General features: G+C 29.7%; 1 protein-coding gene across 1 annotated transcript in view; it reads left to right on the forward strand.

The window, feature by feature from the left end:
• The window catches only part of LOC136973503 (insulin-like growth factor-binding protein-related protein 1), a 36,648-nt gene that overhangs the window by 9,741 nt on the left and 1,877 nt on the right, over nucleotides 1–25,030 (forward strand). Inside the window, exons 2-3 of the mRNA XM_067268231.1 lie at nucleotides 22,760–22,900; nucleotides 24,226–24,396. Coding sequence (XP_067124332.1) covers nucleotides 22,760–22,900; nucleotides 24,226–24,396 — 312 coding nt within the window. The remainder of the gene's footprint in view (nucleotides 1–22,759; nucleotides 22,901–24,225; nucleotides 24,397–25,030) is intronic.

Consider the following 25,030-nt stretch of genomic DNA (forward strand, 5'->3'; position numbering starts at 1 on the left):
CCATTATCTCAGAATATGTTTCTGTCAATAATGTCTGGCTTTATTACTTCGGGATATTTTGATTGAAGTTACTTGGCCAATACACGTTCCTAATGATAGATACAATAAACAGAATGGGAATGAAATGGTATTCAAACACAAGGATGATGAGGAGCAATACATATAAGTTATGAAATAAATATATAAGTATATCTGTATACAGCATTGATGTGGTAATAGGATTTATATTTAACGAACCACAGATGTACAGAAGAATTACATAAAGGTGTCGAGTTTGAATGGAGAAATTCGATAAATATAATTTATTTTATGAAAGGTTTCGTAAGAAAAACAATGGGCATGAAAGTAACGAGTTTGGTAAATTGTCTAATTGTTATTTTCAGCTTAAGTGTCGAGATCAAATTCGAAAGCCACTTTTTGTCTTGTGTTCGTACAAATGAAATTCGTAGAATGTGCCTTTATTAATAAATAGCAATCCTACAGTTTGTTTTATGTGTTATACGACAACCTGACACGTGGGCGATCTGCTACCTGGGAGGACTTTCTAGGGGAAACTAGCCCCTATTTAGGTGTTACTAAGATGAAGAAAATCTGAAAAATTGCACACGGCAAGCTCGTTGTCCAGGTGCAAACCCTCGACTAGTGTTTTATCCGCTCGGCCATTGGTAGGTCAGCAGATTATGGAAAAGCGGAAACAAGCAATAAAAAAGGGGCATCGTACATTACAATAGGAGCTTCAAACGCTATGATTCAACGTCGGACCAGCGTTCTCACAAGGTGGCGCCGGTTGCACTCGGGTCTAAAAACAAGGAATGGAGTTTTGGTCAACATACGATGAAGTTGCATCGGTAAATAGACAAATATCGTTCATTACTTCGTTTTATACTTGCAGAATTGGCTAGAATTCACGGATTTCCTGTAGTTTGGGGTCCCCTGGAGATTAGGAAAAGGGCAACGGGAGGGTACGGGCCCCATAGCCCCAATGTATGGCGCTCTCAGCCAGTCTTACACATTTAATTTTTTAGTAAAATAACATTAATTATATTGGTCCTTGAGAAAACTTCCCATGGACGTGTCGAAGACTACAGTAATGCTGATTAGAGTAATGAATATACATTGCTAATAATACCCATGTATATTCATTATTCTAATTAACATTGTGCATTAAGTATGCTGAGTAAATTCTGTTTCATTCCTAACATAAATATTGTGATAATTGCAAGCATTACTACAAATATTGTTGCTAAATACGTGAGAAGTAGCAAAATATTTTGGCCAAGAATTGCATTAATGCCCAACTGCTCGTTCTAACTTTTCTCTTCTGTAATGCCTGTAAAGAAATTCGAGCCTGGCGCCTCAAAGGCGCTTAAAGTGGTCCTAATTTTGGTTAATATCCACGTATAGTCATTGCTATAATTGACATAGTGAGCAAATTCTTTCACTCCTAATCCAAACTCTGGTAATATTGAATTTTTACCGTGTTATTATTTAATAACGAATGGAAAAGGGGAGAGAAATTAACTATATTTATGCATTAAATAACTTTTATAATTCTCTTCTCCTCCAAATTTAAAAAGAAAGATGATCGGGGGGTTTCCCCCTTCATCTTTCTCCTTAAATTTACGTGTAGTTTAAGCTTTATAATGTATTTTTTTATGCAATATACTTTAAGAATTTTTAAGTAAATTTCACATTTTGAAATTCCTGTCTCAGTTGTCAGCTGTGATATCTCGTTGAATGGCCAAGGAAAGAAAAAATTGACAAGTGTAATTACACATCTGTATTACTTTTATCACACGAATGTCCTTCTTCTTCGTTACAAAGTGCAAAAAATATATAAAATTAAATAGAAAAAACAAATGGTTGCCAGTTAAAATACCAGATTAACTAATAACTCAATTATTTAAAATTAATCTAAAAATATTTAATTAATTGATTATAATTGCTTACAAAACACCATTAAAGTTAATGGAAGGCCTATTTAAAATGGCTTTATACATATTAATATACCAAATTTAAATGGATTTTAATTACTAAATTTAATATATAATGTTACATTGAAAAAATTATTGTATAAATATATATATTTTTTATATTAAATTTATATCAAAATAATAAGATAAAATTGTGAAAGTTTGGATAACACCGTTACCTCTCCTTGACCTTTGTGAAATGTCTGTGTAGTGTGTTGTATATATGAAATCATAATACAAAAATAAGACATTAAACAGATGTTTGGTGAAGCTAAAAGTTGAAAGTTGAATTTCTTTTTAATATTTTGACATTAAAAAATTAATTTATAATTATATTTATAAATATATGTATTTTTTTTCCAGTAGAAAACTGCAGCTGGAGTTAAGGCAGAAAATCTTAAATTCTGATTCTCTCATTTCTTTTCTTATCATTTAATTTATTATAAAATGCTGTTAAAATAATAATTTTAATAGTATTTATTAATGTGTAATTTCAGAATATTCATATATTCACAATACTTAATTATCAAATAAATAAAACAGGGGAGAACATCAGTATTAAACATTCCTGTCTAATTACAGATGCAAATTTTTCTTTCCTGCTATCATTTATAACAGAAGGAAAGTACTGCGATGGGTCAAAAAATGACCCCTCGAGATTTCTATAATTTTGCACATTTGACTTTGAAAAATGTAGGAATGATTGGGGCTTTTTTCTGTATGTATGGGTGTATGGGGCACAATTTTATTCACCCAATTGAAGCTTAATAACTCCTGTTCCTTTTGTCGAAAATTTTTGAAATTTTGTAAGTGCGTTTGTATGTTGCTATTAAAGTTGCTATTAAATTTTCTTGGTTAAAGATCGAGAGAGTGGGGAGATAGAGGGAGGTCACGTATCGTATCTCGAGTGGAACCGGTCTTAATGACGATTTTACTGTTTAAATCTGTATAAAATAATGTCGTCATAAAAAATATCTGAGTTATAGTAATAATTGTAACAGGGGCAATTACAAGGTAACAACGTAATTATATTTATAGCACTTAAACTATTATAGTATCACTTATACTATTATTATAGAATCACTATTGTTACCTTGTTACCTATCAAAAAGCTTAATTGTTATAGGACACTTGATGCTTCTGATCCTAATAAAAGTTTTATAGAGAAATTTTATTATTAATTATATTGCTACTCAGACACCTTATATCTCTGAGAGATTATTAATTTAATTATGCAAACGTTTTCCACCTGTTCCACAGGTCATCTTCAAGCAATTTCTTACTTCTGGAATGTTATCTCGTGCAGGTTCGAATATATATGCGCACGATATTTCAAATTTTAAAAAACCGTTGGAACATTCCATGTAAGAATATAAAATATAAACAATAATAAAAACATTAATAAAATTGATTAAATAAACATATTAATCCGCTAAATAATAATTTAAGGGACGTAAACTAACATAATATATATCTATATTTTTATAGGGGATGAGGATACGCTGTATGCTTGATTAAATGGGGTGTTTGTCAATCATGAATTTCCACGCAGTTGGCAAATTCGTTGCGTCTTTATAGTTCAAACATCTACCTGTTGTCCCTGATTTGTATATTTCAAATTTTTCCATGGTTAATGCTAACGATGGTGAGCGTACTTGTTGGATAACTTTGGCTTCATTCCAATTAATTACTGATCCCTCTGTTTGTGCCATTCTTGATAAGGTGGTAGTGCAGTGCCCTTTACTGATGTCATACATATGTTCTTTTAGTCTTTTGTTTAAGCCTCTGTTAGTGACTCCTATGTATTCTTTATTCAGGTCCAATTGATCATTTTCGTATGGTATTTTATAGACCCCAGAGCATTCATCCGCTTTTGTGCTATCTTTGTCGTTCCTGAGGGCACTGTAGATGGTGGGTGCGCGCTTATAAATCAGCTTTGCATTCTTACATTTGGCTATTTCCTTCATTATCGTGGACAATCCTTCTCTGTACGTGAATTTAGTTATTTCCCCGTTTGAATTCCCTTTCGGTTTCTTTTTATTAGGTGTTATGTAAGATTTTATTAGGTTTTCGACTATTGACTTTTTAAATCCTAGGGTTGTTGCAATGGTTCTAATTCTATTCAACTCTTGTATTCTGTCATACACGTTGGAGCAATAGGCAAATGCTCTTCTAATAATGGCCCTAAACGCCGATAGTTTGTAAGTGGGCGGATCGTTTGATGTGGAGGGAATGTATAGTGGGTCATGCGTGGGTTTGATATATACTTTCGTAGATAAGGAACCTTCTTTAAATGTAACACTGATATCCAAAAAATGTACCTCTGTTGTGCTGAGCTGTTCCAGTTTTAGCATCAGGCCATGGTTATTCGAATTCATCGCATTCAAAAAATGTTGTATTTTTTCGTCTTTCTTTCCATACAATTAGTATGTCGTCGACGTATCGTTTGTATAAAACGATATCATCTTTAAATGTTCTAATAGTAGTTTGCTCCAACTTACGTATCACCAATTCACAAAGTAGCCCAGACATTGGGCTGCCCATGGGCACACCTTTCTTTTGCTTATAAATCTTGCCATCGAAAACGAAAACTGAATGGTAACATATTAGGTCAGCAAGTAGTCTCATGTCTTCGGGGTACGCTGTTACCCTTGGGTCTAACGTGCTGAGGGTGTCCACCAAAGCTTGAAAACATGCATCCAGTTTAATTGATGGATACAGATTTTCGAAATCCATAACTGAAGCAATTTCTTCTTCTACTAAAGATATGTTTTGGAGCTCGTTAACCACGTTCAACGGGTTCTTTGTGACATATTGGTTATTCTCAATGTGCTCGGACAAATATCTATGCAGGTTCTTTTCTAGTTTGTAAGTTGGTCCTTTGTGCTTTTCAACCACTGGTCTAATCTGCTTTTTATCTTTATGCGTTTTAGCGAATCCGAAGAGTCTCGGTACACTTGGGCCTGTTACACTTGTTCCTTTGAGAAATGGAAGTATTTTGGTGATTGGTGATTTCTGTAATTTTTAATTTTAATTTCAAACTACAACATAAATTAAGAATGAAGTATAAGAAAAAATTTAGTTGGTTATGTGCCAAGCAATAAAGAAGATTACAAAGGAAAAGCCAGTTCCGTATATATTATGGCACCAGATATCGATTCCATCGGATATTAAAAGCGTACTAGAAAAAGGCCCCAACTATGCCCTGGACAATACCAAGAACTGGAAAAACACCATGGCAGAAATTGAAAGAGGAATCAGAGGCATGGAAGAAGTGAACAAAGACTATTTTCGTTGGAAAACAACCCTTAAGAGCATGAACCAAAGACCAAGGCGAACAGAGGTGAAACAAATTAAGCGCACGAAACGGTGGTTGGCCGACAACAACTTAATATTGACACGAGCAGACAAAAGCAAACATTTAGTAATAATGGATAAGCGACATTATGTCAACACACTGGAAGAATATATAAGAAATACAGAATGCGAAAGGGTGGATCAAAATATAATTGATAACCTAGACAGGAAGGTCAAAAAATTACAGAAATCACCAATCACCAAAATACTTCCATTTCTCAAAGGAACAAGTGTAACAGGCCCAAGTGTACCGAGACTCTTCGGATTCGCTAAAACGCACAAAGATATAAAGCAGATTAGACCAGTGGTTGAAAAGCACAAGGGACCAACTTACAAACTAGAAAAGAACCTGCATAGATATTTGTCCGAGCACATTGAGAATAACCAATATGTCACAAAGAACCCGTTGAACGTGGTTAACGAGCTCCAAAACATATCTTTAGTAGAAGAAGAAATTGCTTCAGTTATGGATTTCGAAAATCTGTATCCATCAATTAAACTAGATGCATGTTTTCAAGCTTTGGTGGACACCCTCAGCACGTTAGACCCAAGGGTAACAGCGTACCCCGAAGACATGAGACTACTTGCTGACCTAATATGTTACCATTCAGTTTTCGTTTTCGATGGCAAGATTTATAAGCAAAAGAAAGGTGTGCCCATGGGCAGCCCAATGTCTGGGCTACTTTGTGAATTGGTGATACGTAAGTTGGAGCAAACTACTATTAGAACATTTAAAGATGATATCGTTTTATACAAACGATACGTCGACGACATACTAATTGTATGGAAAAAAGACGAAAAGATACAACATTTTTTGAATGCGATGAATTCGAATAACCATGGCCTGATGCTAAAACTGGAACAGCTCAGCACAACAGAAGTACATTTTTTGGATATCAGTGTTACATTTAAAGAAGGTTCCTTATCTACGAAAGTATATATCAAACCCACGCATGACCCACTATACATTCCCTCCACATCAAACGATCCGCCCACTTACAAACTATCGGCGTTTAGGGCCATTATTAGAAGAGCATTTGCCTATTGCTCCAACGTGTATGACAGAATACAAGAGTTGAATAGAATTAGAACCATTGCAACAACCCTAGGATTTAAAAAGTCAATAGTCGAAAACCTAATAAAATCTTACATAACACCTAATAAAAAGAAACCGAAAGGGAATTCAAACGGGGAAATAACTAAATTCACGTACAGAGAAGGATTGTCCACGATAATGAAGGAAATAGCCAAATGTAAGAATGCAAAGCTGATTTATAAGCGCGCACCCACCATCTACAGTGCCCTCAGGAACGACAAAGATAGCACAAAAGCGGATGAATGCTCTGGGGTCTATAAAATCCCATACGAAAATGATCAATTGGACCTGAATAAAGAATACATAGGAGTCACTAACAGAGGCTTAAACAAAAGACTAAAAGAACATATGTATGACATCAGTAAAGGGCACTGCACTACCACCTTATCAAGAATGGCACAAACAGAGGGATCAGTAATTAATTGGAATGAAGCCAAAGTTATCCAACAAGTACGCTCACCATCGTTAGCATTAACCATGGAAAAATTTGAAATATACAAATCAGGGACAACAGGTAGATGTTTGAACTATAAAGACGCAACGAATTTGCCAACTGCGTGGAAATTCATGATTGACAAACACTCCATTTAATCAAGCATACAGCGTATCCTCATCCCCTATAAAAATATAGATATATATTATGTTAGTTTACGTCCCTTAAATTATTATTTAGCGGATTAATATGTTTATTTAATCAATTTTATTAATGTTTTTATTATTGTTTATATTTTATATTTTACATGGAATGTTCCAACGGTTTTTTTAAAATTTGAAATATCGTGCGCATATATATTCGAACCTGCACGAGATAACATTCCAGAACTAAGAAATTGCTTGAAGATGACCTGTGGAACAGGTGGAAAACGTTTGCATAATTAAATTAATAATTTCTCAGAGTATAAGGTGTCTGAGTAGTAATGTTTTAAAACTCTGAGCATTTATCCAACTATATTAATTATAATTATATACATATATATAAATTTAATTTAAAAAAAAATGTAATTAATTAAAATAATTAAATTGAATTATGTAATAATTAGAATTTAATTATTTAATTTAAAGAAAATCCAGTATTACAATTAGGGGCTAACACTGGAAAGGTCCACCTCTACTCCTTCATTACACGTAATGATTTACTATTTGTGACCCTCCTCGCCCTTTTAAACTGTAAACGACCCCTTAAATAATCTTGTAACTATACTTGCAATATTACAATTTTCTTTTTGTTATAATTTTAAAGTAGTTATAAGGTTTCTACAGCATTTTACTTAGCTTTATCGCTGTGTAAACAAAGTACTTTTTCTTCCATTCATAGCACAAAGATGCTCTTAAATATCCATTAAGTCTCTTTTATTTCTGAATTTTAAAGATTTTTACCTTAAGATAAAGAAGGTTTGTGTATAGATTTTTGTAACTTTATTCATTTATAAATTACCTTTTTACATCCCTGTATTGAAGGAACTCGATACAAGGCATGTATTTATAAAAGAGTTTCTAAAAATGTATACACTATTTTATTGGTTTTTCCTTCGTAAAAGAAGCAGTAAATGATTAAAAATTAAAGTATAGAAAAGAAGTAACAGTTCTTGGTTTTTATTGTAAATATTTTTTAAATTCGTTTATCATTTACTCTACTAATTCAATAATAAATATATTAATGAATATATTTTATTTATTTAAAAGTAAATTTTATGTATGCATCTTTGTGTTGTGAATAGAAGAAAATGTACAATGATAAAGCTAAGTAAAATGCTGTAAAAACTTTATAAAAACTTTAAAATTATAACAAAAAATTTGTAATATTACAAGTGTAGTTAGAAGATTATTTAAGGGGTCTAACTTAATCACGTGTACAGTTTAAATCATTGTGTATAATGGGGTATTGGCTATGTGGACTTTTTTTTAGTGTTGTCAGTTTATAGGAAAATATATCAAGATTATTCTTATTGGGCTGTATAAATTCCCAGCAGAGACTATGGAATTCCATTGTGGCCCCCTTCACTCCAATTTGGGACTCGTTGGAGATTAGGAAAAGGGCAACACGTGTCCCAAGTGCCTCAATGCACTGTACGTGTGCCCGTGTACCTTCCTACAGTCGTCAGTCTGTTCGTCCGTTATTCGTTAATCTCTAGAACAGTGTTACAGACTATATATGAAAAGTAGCTCCTAATAACTTCATACTAACTTCCGGAATTAACGTGATTTCTTAAATTCAAATATGATTAGAAATTACAGCTTGGTATTCTCACGATATCACAATAATTAATCGCTGGTTTATCTGTAAAATCGTCCAAATTTCGATGAATGTCTTACAAGGAATTTTTTGTGCATGTATTAAGGAATCGTAGGGAAATTTACTTTAAATGACTATAGAAAATTGAAGCAGGATTCTGTATAGTGCTATAGTTTCATTAAATTTATATGGTGGGGCCAATCGTTTCCATATTTTCACTAAAATATTCTCAGAAAGTTGGAATTTATAAGTCTACAATTTTTTCAAATTTCAGCTCAATGAAGGGACGTTACTACCACTTTACAACGACTTGCTTAACAAAATTTTATTCAAGAATCAATTAGATTTAAAAGTCGGGTTTACTCTGTCGAATGAAGTTAACTTCCAAAAGACTAGAATATGGTTTTAGTTGATATTAACTTCCGAATTTCGAAGGAATAATTTAATAATAAAAGAAAAATATTTGCACATTTTAGTTTATTTGTATATTTAATAATCAACAATTGCAATTTCATTTTGATGTTTCTATAATTTGAAGTGTTAGCGTTCATTTTATATCATTTTTTGTTTCTATTCTGATTACGAAAAGTTTTTTTGTCTAATTATAGGTGTTTTTATTAATTATTTTACTGGCTTCGGTTGTGGTCGTTTTTATTACTTGACCACAGACATTTTCCGCTATTCAATGTAGTTTCTACTTTCCTATCGCAGAACTCTGCTCGTTTTCATCTTTGTTTTTACCTTCTGATCACAAATTCTGCTCGTTTTCATCTTTGTTTTTACCTTCTGATCACAAATTCTGCTCGTTTTCATCTTTGTTTTTACCTTCTGATCACAAATTCTGCTCGTTTTCATCTTTGTTTTTACCTTCTGATCACAAATTCTGCTCGTTTTCATCTTTGTTTTTACCTTCTGATCACAAATTCTGCTCGTTTTCATCTTTGTTTTTACCTTCTGATCACAAATTCTGCTCGTTTTCATCTTTGTTTTTACCTTCTGATCACAAATTCTGCTCGTTTTCATCTTTGTTTTTACCTTCTGATCACAAATTCTGCTCGTTTTCATCTTTGTTTTTACCTTCTGATCACAAATTCTGCTCGTTTTCATCTTTGTTTTTACCTTCTGATCACAAATTCTGCTCGTTTTCATCTTTGTTTTTACCTTCTGATCACAAATTCTGCTCGTTTTCATCTTTGTTTTTACCTTCTGATCACAAATTCTGCTCGTTTTCATCTTTGTTTTTACCTTCTGATCACAAATTCTGCTCGTTTTCATCTTTGTTTTTACCTTCTGATCACAAATTCTGCTCGTTTTCATCTTTGTTTTTACCTTCTGATCACAAATTCTGCTCGTTTTCATCTTTGTTTTTACCTTCTGATCACAAATTCTGCTCGTTTTCATCTTTGTTTTTACCTTCTGATCACAAATTCTGCTCGTTTTCATCTTTGTTTTTACCTTCTGATCACAAATTCTGCTCGTTTTCATCTTTGTTTTTACCTTCTGATCACAAATTCTGCTCGTTTTCATCTTTGTTTTTACCTTCTGATCACAAATTCTGCTCGTTTTCATCTTTGTTTTTACCTTCTGATCACAAATTCTGCTCGTTTTCATCTTTGTTTTTACCTTCTGATCACAAATTCTGCTCGTTTTCATCTTTGTTTTTACCTTCTGATCACAAATTCTGCTCGTTTTCATCTTTGTTTTTACCTTCTGATCACAAATTCTGCTCGTTTTCATCTTTGTTTTTACCTTCTGATCACAAATTCTGCTCGTTTTCATCTTTGTTTTTACCTTCTGATCACAAATTCTGCTCGTTTTCATCTTTGTTTTTACCTTCTGATCACAAATTCTGCTCGTTTTCATCTTTGTTTTTACCTTCTGATCACAAATTCTGCTCGTTTTCATCTTTGTTTTTACCTTCTGATCACAAATTCTGCTCGTTTTCATCTTTGTTTTTACCTTCTGATCACAAATTCTGCTCGTTTTCATCTTTGTTTTTACCTTCTGATCACAAATTCTGCTCGTTTTCATCTTTGTTTTTACCTTCTGATCACAAATTCTGCTCGTTTTCATCTTTGTTTTTACCTTCTGATCACAAATTCTGCTCGTTTTCATCTTTGTTTTTACCTTCTGATCACAAATTCTGCTCGTTTTCATCTTTGTTTTTACCTTCTGATCACAAATTCTGCTCGTTTTCATCTTTGTTTTTACCTTCTGATCACAAATTCTGCTCGTTTTCATCTTTGTTTTTACCTTCTGATCACAAATTCTGCTCGTTTTCATCTTTGTTTTTACCTTCTGATCACAAATTCTGCTCGTTTTCATCTTTGTTTTTACCTTCTGATCACAAATTCTGCTCGTTTTCATCTTTGTTTTTACCTTCTGATCACAAATTCTGCTCGTTTTCATCTTTGTTTTTACCTTCTGATCACAAATTCTGCTCGTTTTCATCTTTGTTTTTACCTTCTGATCACAAATTCTGCTCGTTTTCATCTTTGTTTTTACCTTCTGATCACAAATTCTGCTCGTTTTCATCTTTGTTTTTACCTTCTGATCACAAATTCTGCTCGTTTTCATCTTTGTTTTTACCTTCTGATCACAAATTCTGCTCGTTTTCATCTTTGTTTTTACCTTCTGATCACAAATTCTGCTCGTTTTCATCTTTGTTTTTACCTTCTGATCACAAATTCTGCTCGTTTTCATCTTTGTTTTTACCTTCTGATCACAAATTCTGCTCGTTTTCATCTTTGTTTTTACCTTCTGATCACAAATTCTGCTCGTTTTCATCTTTGTTTTTACCTTCTGATCACAAATTCTGCTCGTTTTCATCTTTGTTTTTACCTTCTGATCACAAATTCTGCTCGTTTTCATCTTTGTTTTTACCTTCTGATCACAAATTCTGCTCGTTTTCATCTTTGTTTTTACCTTCTGATCACAAATTCTGCTCGTTTTCATCTTTGTTTTTACCTTCTGATCACAAATTCTGCTCGTTTTCATCTTTGTTTTTACCTTCTGATCACAAATTCTGCTCGTTTTCATCTTTGTTTTTACCTTCTGATCACAAATTCTGCTCGTTTTCATCTTTGTTTTTACCTTCTGATCACAAATTCTGCTCGTTTTCATCTTTGTTTTTACCTTCTGATCACAAATTCTGCTCGTTTTCATCTTTGTTTTTACCTTCTGATCACAAATTCTGCTCGTTTTCATCTTTGTTTTTACTTTCTGATCACAGAATTGGTCTTCTGGTCACCTTCAATTCTCAATCCTGGTCACGGAAAATTGTTTTCAATCACAATCACGTATACTCTTACTGATGTCAATCATTTTTTCTCTCATTCCCTCAGATCATAGTAATTTTTCTCCATTTGCTTACTGTAAAACTAAACTTTATTTTATTTTTTACCTTATCTTTCATGAATATATCTCCATCTTCTATTCTTAATCTAATTAATGTTGATACCAAACAATTATTCGAATTTCTTTACAATATTAAGTTAATAACTCAAATGACGTAAGTTTAATTAAGCGTAGGAAAATAATCAGGGAAAGAAAGATTTTATGATGTTTCATGTTACCAATTTATATATATATATACTTTTTTATTTTATTAATAGTAATTACTACATTAAAAAAAAAGGCAATGTGTACCTAACTTGTATTGTATCAGATTGAGAGTAACTTAGAAATACAGGTAATTCGATGAATTTCGAAGATATCACATTACTTGATATTAAAGGAAGAAAAAGTATTTTATAATGAACTGTAATTTACGTAGTTATAAGTTGTAATTTTATCTTTTTTTCCTTGTTAACGTAACTTATCATTTTTTTTCCTTCCTTTTCTTTTTATAATATGTGTATATACGGTAAAACCTGTTTAAAACAGAACATTAATACCTGCTTAAGCGGAAAATATTCTTCAAAATGGAGTTATTGTTTTCCTTAAAAAAGAAAAACCTGTTTAAAACGGAAACCGGTAAAAGTACTATAAAATCTGTATAAATCGGTAACCCGAATATTTCAAATTTTAATTAATTGCAACGAATTTGAATGGTAGTTAGGCCTTAATATTCTCTAGTGGGACCTAATAAAAGTTAATTGGTAATTAATTATTATTTCTGACGTTTTCACTGTAGAGAGCTGCTCCGTGTGGTGTTAACCTACCTATTAGGGATCAGATTTCTAACTCCCATAATTGATTACGCGTATCCCTCGTTTATAGTATCTAACCCAATTGTCAATTATACTCACGTATCAAACATTAATTTATACATTTTAAGTGTTAAACCATAAAAACTCGATAGGGTATTTACTTGCAGTTTGTAATATTTGCATTTTGATGCTTTCATTAAGGAGTATTTAATTGGATGAAACATTGTAAACTGCGTACTTAGTAACTAAATCTTCGTGTTATAACTGTTATAATTTATTAAATAATGACAAATTGCTCGATATAAAAGCATATGTTTTTTAACTCTGTTATTTTATTTTAGGGGGAAAGTAGGGGGGAAAGGCTTAATTTTGAAAGTAGGAAGGAGTTGTATTTAAAAAATCTTCTATTAAATTTGACCCACACGAGATATGAAAAACGACTTCGTATATCTCTCCAACACCTTAACCGTTAACCACCAAAATTTAACAGAATTAACCCTCCTAACACATAAATCCCCCTGCAAAATTTCGAAAATTTTTGACGAAACGTACAGGAGTTATTACGCTTTAAAAAAAACCCGCAAAATTTTCTCATTTCTCGAACTTTCAAGGTCAGGAGTCCAAAAGTATAAAAGTCTTGGGGGGTGATATTTTTTGACCGTTTGCCATACTTTACTCTATGTTACATACGAATGGCACGTGATTGCATGAAATAATGCTAAATTGTTGCGAAAATTAACATGACTTCGTACAATTTTCAATGCATAAAATTAAGATGTATGTCACACAATTATTTACTTGTGTTTCACGTAATTAATACACTGTAAATATTTAAACAAGTGTGAATTTCACATGCCTAGCAACAAGATGTTGACAACTTCACATCAACTCTCTAAAATAAACTTTGTAAGTTATCACTGTTTCTTTCTCCAGGCTATTTGACGTGTTTTCAAAGTTACATAAGGACTTTTAATAAGTTTTATATACAAAAATTCTTTTCTGGAAATAAAAAAATCTAATTTATTAATTACATATTTACAATGTTTAACTATTTAATTTAAGTGTTTTAATTTAAAATAATTGTAATTAAATGTGTACATAAGTATAGAAGCGTAACAGTTACTGTATTTTAAATTAAAAGAAACTGAAAGCTTAGTACAGTATTTATTAATTTATTTATGTTTTAAGTAACATTAAGAGTTAGAATGCCCTGTAAATTCTTATTGTAGTAGCTATTATAATTATTTTAATCATAATTAATACTAATTTGTGAGTTAATTACGGTATGTTTCTTAAGGTGATTAAAGTGTAGCATTTAGGTAATTTCACAGCACAATTTAAAAGGATTTTGTGCAGTGAAATTACAGAAAATTTGCGATTTTATTTAAAAATTTTGTCGAAATTTTTTCATATTTTTCCGCTTTTTATGACGATTTTTCTACTTTTAATATTCAATAGAATAGAAAGTTTTTTTTTATTTGTTAGGAAATTCTTTGAATAAACTATTTTTTTGAAGAAAGTTGCAGCTTTTTTTAAATACATCGCTTCATTATTAAATTTTTTAAAATGTAATTTGTATTCTTTTTAATCTTAATTAGATGTAATTATAATTTAAATTGTATTTTTATAAACAGTAATTTTATTTTGTGCAAACATTTCCAATGTACAGTTAAGTAATTACGTGTTGTTAAAGTAATTTAATAGAGATTTTACTTTAGGAATTTCAATTTCTTGCGTGAAATTATAACATGATGATAAATATTTTCTATATAATAACTTATGTACCGTTAAGATATGTTCTTATATATATGCAAATGTTAATTATTTTGATAAACATCGTCCGTCTGTCCGTCTGTTTCTTCGTTAATTCCGATACACAGTTAGATAGACGAATATCAGAACTAGATATGGGAAGTTTAAGGGCAAGACACCTAATTAAGAATGTCCAGTTTGGACCGGAAGTCACGTGATTTTTTTAATTAAAAAAATGATTTAGGGCCTTTACACTTGTTATTATTTGGTAAAGAGGATGGGCCTTATACCGTAGGGCCAATTTCTTTCATATTTTAATCTGATATTCATTTTCTAACACAAAGAAAACATAAACACAAACACTTATTACTTTTATATAACAATCATTACAATGTAATGCTATTGCATGGCATTAATTATAATGAAAGAAAACCCCATTGAAAAGGGTAATATAATTAAGGCTCTCTCTACAATTATTGAATGTACAAGATGAGTTGAATTGGATTAAAGTTAAGAAAAGAAGTATTAATTTTCATTACTTTCGGCAAAAATAAAGAAGGGAGAAAAAAAAGCAGACCTTGGCTTTCTATCAATAAACAACTTTGGGATAATTGTAATTTACATTGAAGCAATTTAATATAATAGCTAATTTACCTATTTACAAAAGTTTTATACGTTAAAGAACGTTTTATTGAGGTAAAACTAGTAGAATTTAATTGCATTCAATTTAACAAAGTGTTTACGTAAGAAACAAAAATAAAAAAAAAGTAAAGTAAAATAAAATAAATAATGGAGAACCGTCATGAATAATTTACGTAGCTCATTAAGGTAAGAAATTATAGAAAATTAACTTGTATACTTTAAATAAAAAGTATACAATTGAATTTTGATGCTGGAGACCATGCATATTTATCATACACGAAAACAGCATTAAGAACTTTTATTATAATTTATAAATCTAATTATTTTGATTAAGTTATAATTATGTTTGCCAATTTTTTATAGCTTAAAAGTACGTATTTTTTGAGCACTTAAAGGAAAATATTTTCAATGTTTTAAATGTAAAATTAACTGAAATTTTCGATATCATCTTCTAAATTTAATAATTTTAAAAGTTTTGGCAGCTGCAAGAAGTTAAATTTAAGTATTATATATATATAATAAATTCTCTAAATACAAAAATCACAGTTTTGAAAATACAAAATCACACCTTTTGAATCACAATTAATACAAAATCACACCTTTTGAATCACAATTAATACAAAATCACACCTTTTGTATCACAATTAATACAAAATCACACCTTTTGGATCACAATTAATACAAAATCACACCTTTTGAATCACAGTTAATACAAAATCACACCTTTTGAATCACAGTTAATACAAAATCACACCTTTTGAATCACAATTAATACAAAATCACACCTTTTGTATCACAATTAATACAAAATCACACCTTTTGGATCACAATTAATACAAAATCACACCTTTTGAATCACAGTTAATACAAAATCACACCTTTTGAATCACAGTTAATACAAAATCACACCTTTTGAATCACAATTAATACAAAATCACACCTTTTGTATCACAATTAATACAAAATCACACCTTTTGGATCACAATTAATACAAAATCACACCTTTGAATCACAATTAATACAAAATCACACCTTTTGAATCACAATTAATACAAAATCACATCTTCTGAATCACATTTTAATCATACAATAAATCATATTTATGAAGGAATACAAAACTCACACTTAAATCACGTTAAATTACACTCTTAATCATTAATCACACAAAAGTCACACTTTTAAAGAACACGAAAATCTATATTTTCGAAATAATTCAGAATCACACTTTAAGAATGTGAGACTAAACACTATTTTTGAAAGTACAAAAGACAAATGTGTGAGTGTATATAAAAATACAAGAATCTTATACACGCTCACACACGAATTCTCTCTCGCTCACTCGTTCTCTCAAACTCATTTACACTTTTACTGTCTTTCTCATTTTCTCTGTCTGTATTAAAACACAATACTTAATACTTTCTCTCCCATAAAGAGTTTTGTTCTTTTAACCAAATAAAAATCTGTGTATTGTTTACGGTACATAAATTCATATTGTTGAAAAAAATTTTTATTAAAAGTACATACGAAAATTTGTATTTTACTTATACATAAAATCTTACGAGAATACCTCAGTTTTGCAAGATAACTCTGCTTTCAACACACTTTTATGTACTGTAGTTGCTAAATTTCAAAAATAGAATAATTCAACTTGAAGAATGTAGTCATTCAATAGGATATCGTAAAAATTCCAATTGATCTTGAAATATATTCGAAAATACACGTAAAATCCTTATCAAAAAGCGTATAAATATTTGAAAATGTATTATAAATAGTCTATTATTGAAGAAAATATCACTCAAAAGTTTATAAATTTCGTATTGACGAAGAGCATTGGAATTTCCTTCTATGATAGAAACACGTAAGAAAAATATTCCAAGGACTTTACTTTTTGCTGTAAAATTTATATTATCTTTTAAAAATGTATAATTCAACGAATAAAACTGTAAAGTAGATCATAATATAAGAAATTCAATCTATGAAAAGTACCTTTAACGAATAATTTGAAGGAACACACTCATTGAATTTTATAGAAGTGTTATATATAAAAAAGAGAGTATGGCCATCGGTCAAAAGATGCCCCCCCCCCACAGTTCTGGACTCAGAAATCCTTGAAATGTACAGAAATGCAAACAAATTAAGCTGTTTTTGTATGTATGGGTGTTACTCTGTGTGTATAGTAAAAGACGATTTTGCTCACCCACTTTGAAGCTCAACAACTCTTGTGCCCTTTGGGGAAATTTTGTAGGGAAGTTTGTGTGTTAGAGGCATTAATGCTTATTAAATTTCGGTGGTTAAAGATGAGATGGAGAGGTAATATGTCGGACTTAATGAAGAATTTACTCATTATTACTATTTGCAATTTATTTATAAAACTCATCTCTACCCTGAAAAATTAAGCTTTTTGTCACTTTATAATAATTACTAACACAAGAAAGATTTAAATAAAATCTCATAACAGATGGCCCCACACACAAATATAAATGTTTTGACAGGAAAGTTACGTAACTGTGTTTGATTTTTTCTTATGTTACTCTAGCTTTACTCGGGAAAATTTACAAAAGGAGGTGCAGAAGCATTCTACGTACTCTTAAATCTGCTTATTGCTTTGATATTCCGTTAAACATAGTGAGGATAAAACGTCTTTTATATAAATTAATGATATACCTAAATTAACAGAGTATTTAACTATTTTAATTACTAGAAATCTTATTACCTGAGTGATCATTTTAATTGCATTTTATGTGGGCAGAAATCCGATTTAGCAATTTCTGTTTCGAATTTCAGTCTAGTTACTTTCCAAATTATATTGAATTTCATTTAGTAAATATTATGTTTGTGTCTAAATTGAAATTCTAAAGTTTATATTTTAAAAAATTTTTCTTATTGTCTGTATTCTTCGTGTAATTGAAGAATTATACGTGTAACTTTTGTAATCTGATATTCAAAATTATTAACTATGTTCGGTATGAAATTAATGGAGGTATTTTTTAAGTAAACGTATAATTTACTAGTATAACAAATAACAAAGACAAACTCCCGTTTAAAATTAAAAATATTTGGGAGGTTATACACTCGTCTCACTCCGTGTTGACATTCGGGCGAGCTTGCCAATGTTTACAGAGTTAGACTTGCCTGTTGAAAGATCGTGAGTGTTTCCAAAATCACACGCTGTTAGGGATCCAAATCATGCGGGTCTACAAAAAAAAATCAGACAAGTGATGGTATTACTCTTTAGAATACTTAGCTCCGAGTTATGAGAATAGATATATGGACATGTTTACAGTATTGCATATATTGTACATATGTACACACTCATTCAGTAAATGGTCTAGTTGAATGGGTTTGTATCACACGACACTTTTTTTTTCAAGGTTATTAATTCATTAATTTCTTTTATAGAATAGAAGTCATAACTTTTCTGTTGTCGTTGATAATGGAATTTTGGAGCTCGCTTGGGGATTAGAGAAAAGAATACGTGCCCTAGTAGTACTAGGGCACGTGTTACTTTCTCTAATTCCCAAGGCTGTTCCAAGGGTGCCAGTACATTGGGGTACTAGCCTAGTACCCCAATGTACTGGCAATATACGCCCATTTTTATAATAATCAAATTAATTAGCGTTTTGAAATTTTTCTCTTATTTAATGCTATTTTACATAGCATTTATTCTTTATAAACCGAATTACATTTGCGTAGAATTTAAAAATAAGAAAGACTTCATTAACATCTTAATATTTATAATTATCTATACGCAGAAATATTTTGTGGAATGTAAAAAATAATTAATTTTTAACAAAATTCTATAACATTAAATAAAAAAGTACACACACACAAATATATAATGCAATTTTTTATTTTTTATTTTCCAATTTAATATACTATATAATGCAATTTTTTATTTTTTATTTTCCAATTTAATATTTTTACTTGAGTAACTTCTGACAGAATTTAAATATGTCTTTGACGATTTTATTTACAATAGTTGAAGAATTTCTTCATATATATGATACTAAGGAAACATTCAAAACTTGCATTTCTACTTTATCAAAAGCAGAAAATGAATGTATTTCATATCACGTGTTGAAACTATTTCTTGATTCTAAAAAGATGAAAACAATTCTTGTAAAATGTAATTTTTTTCTTTTAGTAATTATATATTAATTTAAGTTGATTATAATATAAATAAAGAGGAATGACGTTTTCGGTATAGCGAATTACATTTAGTGTTATAAATAATTCTAGTGATTACTGTGCTAAAAATCTGAAAATGATAGTATACATGCAGCTTTATTATGGAAATTTTTAGCTGAAAAGCATAATTTATACATATTTAAAACGAAACTGAATCGTTAAATATGTATTTTTCAGGATACCAGCCTTACTTTATTTTAGAAAATTTATAGAAAGAGACCTATTGAGAATTGGGAATAATAAAATATCATTATCTTGCAAATTTGAAGCTTAATAAATCCTGTCCTTTTTGTCGAACATTTCTGAAATTTTGTGAGGAGGTCAATGTATTAGGGGCATTGACGCTGTTAAATTTTGGTAGTTAAAGGTCAAGAGGGTGGGGTGATAGAAGGACTTAACAAAGATTTCACTCATAATTACCATTAACAATTTTTCTATAAAACTTATCTCTACCCTCAAAATTAAGCTTTTTACCAATTTTATAATAATTAACAATATAAAAAGTTTTTAAATAAAATCTCGTAACAGATGCGTCACACACAATTTTGATTTTTTAGCCGGGAAAGTTACGCAACTCGTTACTTGATTTTTAACGTTAAAATTATTTAATAATGTATAATTTTAGCAAATTAAAACTGAATTGTTGTAAAATACATTAGGAATTCAGCTTTACTTTAAATTCAGTATAATAAATTACACGGGGTCACGCTTTTTGGGGGAGTGAGATATTAACATTCTTGAATAATTCTATTCATGACTACGTTGAAAGTTTGAAAGTGATAGTCTACAATAACATTACCTTGCAAATTTTTAGCTGAAATAGTATAATTAAGCCGTGTTTTTCTTACTAATTCAACTGTTTATCCTTACAAAGCACCATTTTATAAAATAATTGCTGTTGTCACTTGAAAAGTACTCTAGTTAGAAAGCAATTAGTTTGATATTATAATAAAATTTCATATATATCATATGTTTACTGTACACATCACAAGAGTTATGCATTATAAATCTATATAGATCCAATTGAAAATGTAATTATTTCCTATAACTAGTTACATTAACTAAATTTACGAATGTTTTGGCTGTAACACTTTTGTTATTTTAGCTGCATTAGTTGTGATTTAACAAGATAAATTGACTATAAATAATCTTGTTTATCTCTATAACTAATCTAATTATATTCTATACACAATAGTCGTTCTGGTGTTAGGTATAGTGTGTCTCGTTATATTGGCTGCGATTGCATCAAGTATGATTATTCTTGTTGTATCTGATGATATTAGTTACAATATCAGTCTAGAAAGTAGACTGATACAAATCAAATATAATTAGAAATAAATAAAGAAGGATAGCGAATGATATTGTATTTATTTTGCTGCATTTTATGAAAAATATACATTAATTGATGTACTGTCGTTAATTTGAAAGTACTCGCTTATATCTAGCAGTAATTATTTATCTGTTATTCTGCTAAAGGTATCAGTTACCACTGATACAAGTTGACAGCAGCCATAAATCTGTATATACGTTGTATAAATATATATATATATAACCGATAAAAAGTAGTTTAATAGTTCACTGTAATATTTTCTTGCATAATACTATTATGTAAGACTCGAAAATCTTCGTGTCTGTCTCTCACGCAGTATTGATTGAACATCGCTACACGTTTTACATTATAACTGTGGGGCATACACGAAATATGTGTAAAAATGTTCTATATCGTAGAAATTTTAATATGTATTATTGTATTATATATTATATCATTTTACTTCAATACATTATCCTACATTTTCAGTTTATTGTATCACATTTGTGTGTATCACGTTTATTGTATTGTTAATTACACGGTTTTTATATGGGATTTCTATTGTTAATCGGGATGGAAATCTTTAGTATCCGGACTTTACAGTTTAAAATAAATAATTAATATTAATATTTAATAAATTTTAACCTCTGTAATTTAAATTATTAACATTTTTCTATTCGTCTGCATTAATATTTTACAATACCAATAATCCAATAATCATAACGATGATGATTTCTTAAAATTCATTTTTGTTTAAACAGTAAAAAACCTGTCTAAACGGAAAAATCCTTCGGAACGGAGCGATTTTCTATGTTAAAAAAAACCTGTAACCTGCTAAAGCGGAAAGAATATTGAAACAGCGTGACTCCGTCTTACACAGGTTTTACTCTAATTGATTAACATAAATTTTTCTAATTCGGAAATACAATTTTTAATTTAATATTGTAACAAAGGATTACCGATGATGACGTTGATAAATCACTTTTATTTAACTAAATAATGTAGAACAGTAAAACCTGCATAAGCCGGAATCGCACGGTAACGAATATTTCTTCCAGTTTGGCAGATTTCCGTCTTGGACAGGTTTTACTGTATATTTATTATTAATTTTAAAATTAGTAATTATAAATAATTATCAGTATATTTAATCATGTTTGCTCATCGATAGTTTTCACTTACGATTTATCCTTCTGCATCCTCATCCGCATCCATCAAAAAGATGTGGATGAGGACGTGATATTTTTCATTTGTTTTATTTTTTATTAAGGAAATAAATAAACAAAATTTTAGTAAATTTTAAAAATTCAAACCTCGATCAATCACGTTTGAAAGCGGATATTCGAATTTAAAAACGAAGATAAGGTGGATTCCATCATCTCTCATAGAATTCTAATCTTAATCCATTAAAAATACATTAGAAATACATCTTACTGTTACATAATATTTTCTTAAATTAAATTACATCTTAAATAAAATATTTCAACATGAATGAAATCTTTAATTTCATTCCAATCAATTTTACTTTATTTATTTTGCAAATGACATTTGTTTAAAAAAATAAAATTACTTTTGCGGATTTACGACTCCATATTTATCAAGTAGAAAAATAAGAATTTCAATTAAAATTAAGTAGTGCATTAGTAAAATTAAAATTAAATTAGATATATCTTACTTCATTTTTCAGACTTTTTTTTAAAAAAAAAAAAAATTAAATATAAAGTTAAATAAAACGGAAAAGTATAATTTATATTTTACGTTCCTTAACGTTTTATGCGCGAATACTTTTGTGCCAATATAATTTTGATTCGTTAATTCTTAAAATTATGTAAATAATTTTAATTTTAATTAATTTTCTTTAAGAATTACTACTGTTACAGAGGATTACTTGGTAATATTACTGAAATATCATTATTGTCGCTGTAATAGTATCATTAAGATTCTATTGAAAAAAATCATCTTATCTAATAGAATTTGTAACAGAAATCCATTTTAAATGTATATAAACCAATATATATATTAAATTCTTAGATACAGTTTATTATTATTTTTTTAATTTAGCTCCAAAAATCACAACACTACCTATTGACATTCCTATCGTAATTGGAAGTCAAGCAGCACTTTACTGTGAAGCTATCGGGTGGCCACTTCCAAATATCGAATGGAAAAAGGAATCAGGAAATGTATTTAATGATTTACCTGGTAAGAATTTGAAATATTTCAATTTAAACTCGAGGTTTTGCTACATTGTATAAGATAAATAATATATCTTTCATCTTGATGTTACCATAAGAACAATTAAGTAGTTCTTAGGATATTTTTGTACTTGTAAGTAATAGTATAATGTATTGTTTACATAGTATATTTATACTGGTATATATAAAAAAGGTTATTGTTAGCAAACTTTTATATATATATGTTTGTGTACTGTTTAGGCGTGTTTGGGTATGTGTTTTCTGTGTTTAGGTGTGTTTGGATGTGTGTTTGTGTTACTACGTAAAAATTTTTAATTAATTATTAATAAATAATATCCAAAATCATTTCTGTTTCATCACAGTACATCAATCAATACTACAAATGAAGATGAAGTTATCAATTTTCTATCTTGCTCGCTGGATATCTCTGCTTATAAATATAATTAATTTTGTCTGGATTAATTTTTGTTATTTATATATATATATTCATTTATATAAGGTAAATATGTGTTTTTGTCGAAGGGAACATTGGCATAATATAATTAAATCGCATTATAATTAATTAAAAACAAATAAGTTTTTTTTTAAATATTACTTTATGTAACTTAACTGTTTTATCTAATCTACAAATACGTTTTAATACGCGAAGAACACAAGACCGTGTAGAAGAAAGTGTGAATTTACATGGAACACGGTTGTAAAATATAGATGTACATTAAAACCTGTCTAAGATACATATAAAATTTTAAGTATTATTAATTAAATTTAAAATATTTCATGCTGTAATTTTAGCTAATTTAATACGCCCTAAGTTTACGTTTATGATAATACTTCGTTAGTACTTCCTTAAATGAGTTACATCGGGTTAGTAACAGCATTAATATTTGCTTGTATACCATACGAAACTAAGACTTAATCACTATTATCATCTATTATTTAGAGATAATTGTTTGCTTCAACGTGAGATTCTTGCTGGGATTGATGTTCTGTACAATTTATCTCAATTCGGATTGATATCTAATGACTTTCACTTTACAGATCGATCTTAACAGAGAAAACACAATCCAGATAATGATGCACAATAGAGATAATACATTTCAAAGTGAAAAAAGCAAGATATGAATTGTTAAAAATAAAAAGTATAAATTAAGTTAGTTAGACTACACCATCACTTCACATCCATAATTTAAAGGAAGCGACATCCGAAGCGACGATACGCGTTATCTTTGTGAAAATAATTAAATTTTTTATACAATTATTTTATTTATTAGTTTTTTTTAGAATTATTATAGTGTTGGTATAATTATAGATTGATTGTTGTTAATTATATAGGTGATAACATTCATATAGCAATGCATACGAGGAATGGAAAGTATGAAGTATCCAGCTGGTTACAGTTTATACAGACGAAATCGACAGATGTTGGTACATATTGGTGTAGAGCAACTAATGATGAAGGAGAAGCTGAAGCATCTGCTCAACTTTACATTCTGCCCGAGTTTTGTAAGTGTTAATTTAGTTAAAATTCAATCAAAAGTTCAATTAAAGCCTTTTATAAAGATAAAAAAATTCTATTCTTTAGACCAATGCACACTAGCGACAAAATTAAAAGAACAATTAGCCTTAAACGACCGTTTTTTAAATCACAGTTCTTTTTAATTTACATATTTTTTTACGATTGTGGAGTATATTAAATTGACTAAACTCATATTTTATCATCTTCCTAAATAAATCTGTCACTCCGTTTACGCTTCAAAAACAAAACTATTAAGTTCTAGAGGGTTAATTTGATGCATCGCTCTCTTCCAAAAGAAAAAACAAATACCACATAATAAACCTTAATATTTTTCAGGAAAAAGTATAAATAAAATAAAATATTATACACTTATCTGGGCAAAGAGTTGACAATAATTCTAACTCTGATATTAAATATGGCATCGAGAAATTCATGTGTTTATCAGTACGCGTATGTATTCACGCAAACAAATTCAAATTTTCACTAAATATTCGTCAAAGTTGCTTGCATGTGGAGGAAGAAGATAAAGTAATATATATATATATTTTCTTGTTTAAAATTTTATTTACTATTTATTACTGAGATGAAGTAGATAGAATTGAAATTGTATAGTTCGTATCA

The sequence above is a fragment of the Centruroides vittatus genome, unplaced genomic scaffold, assembly GCF_030686945.1.
Source record: "Centruroides vittatus isolate TY-2023 unplaced genomic scaffold, ASM3068694v2 contig_318, whole genome shotgun sequence".
Lineage (NCBI taxonomy): Eukaryota > Metazoa > Arthropoda > Arachnida > Scorpiones > Buthidae > Centruroides > Centruroides vittatus.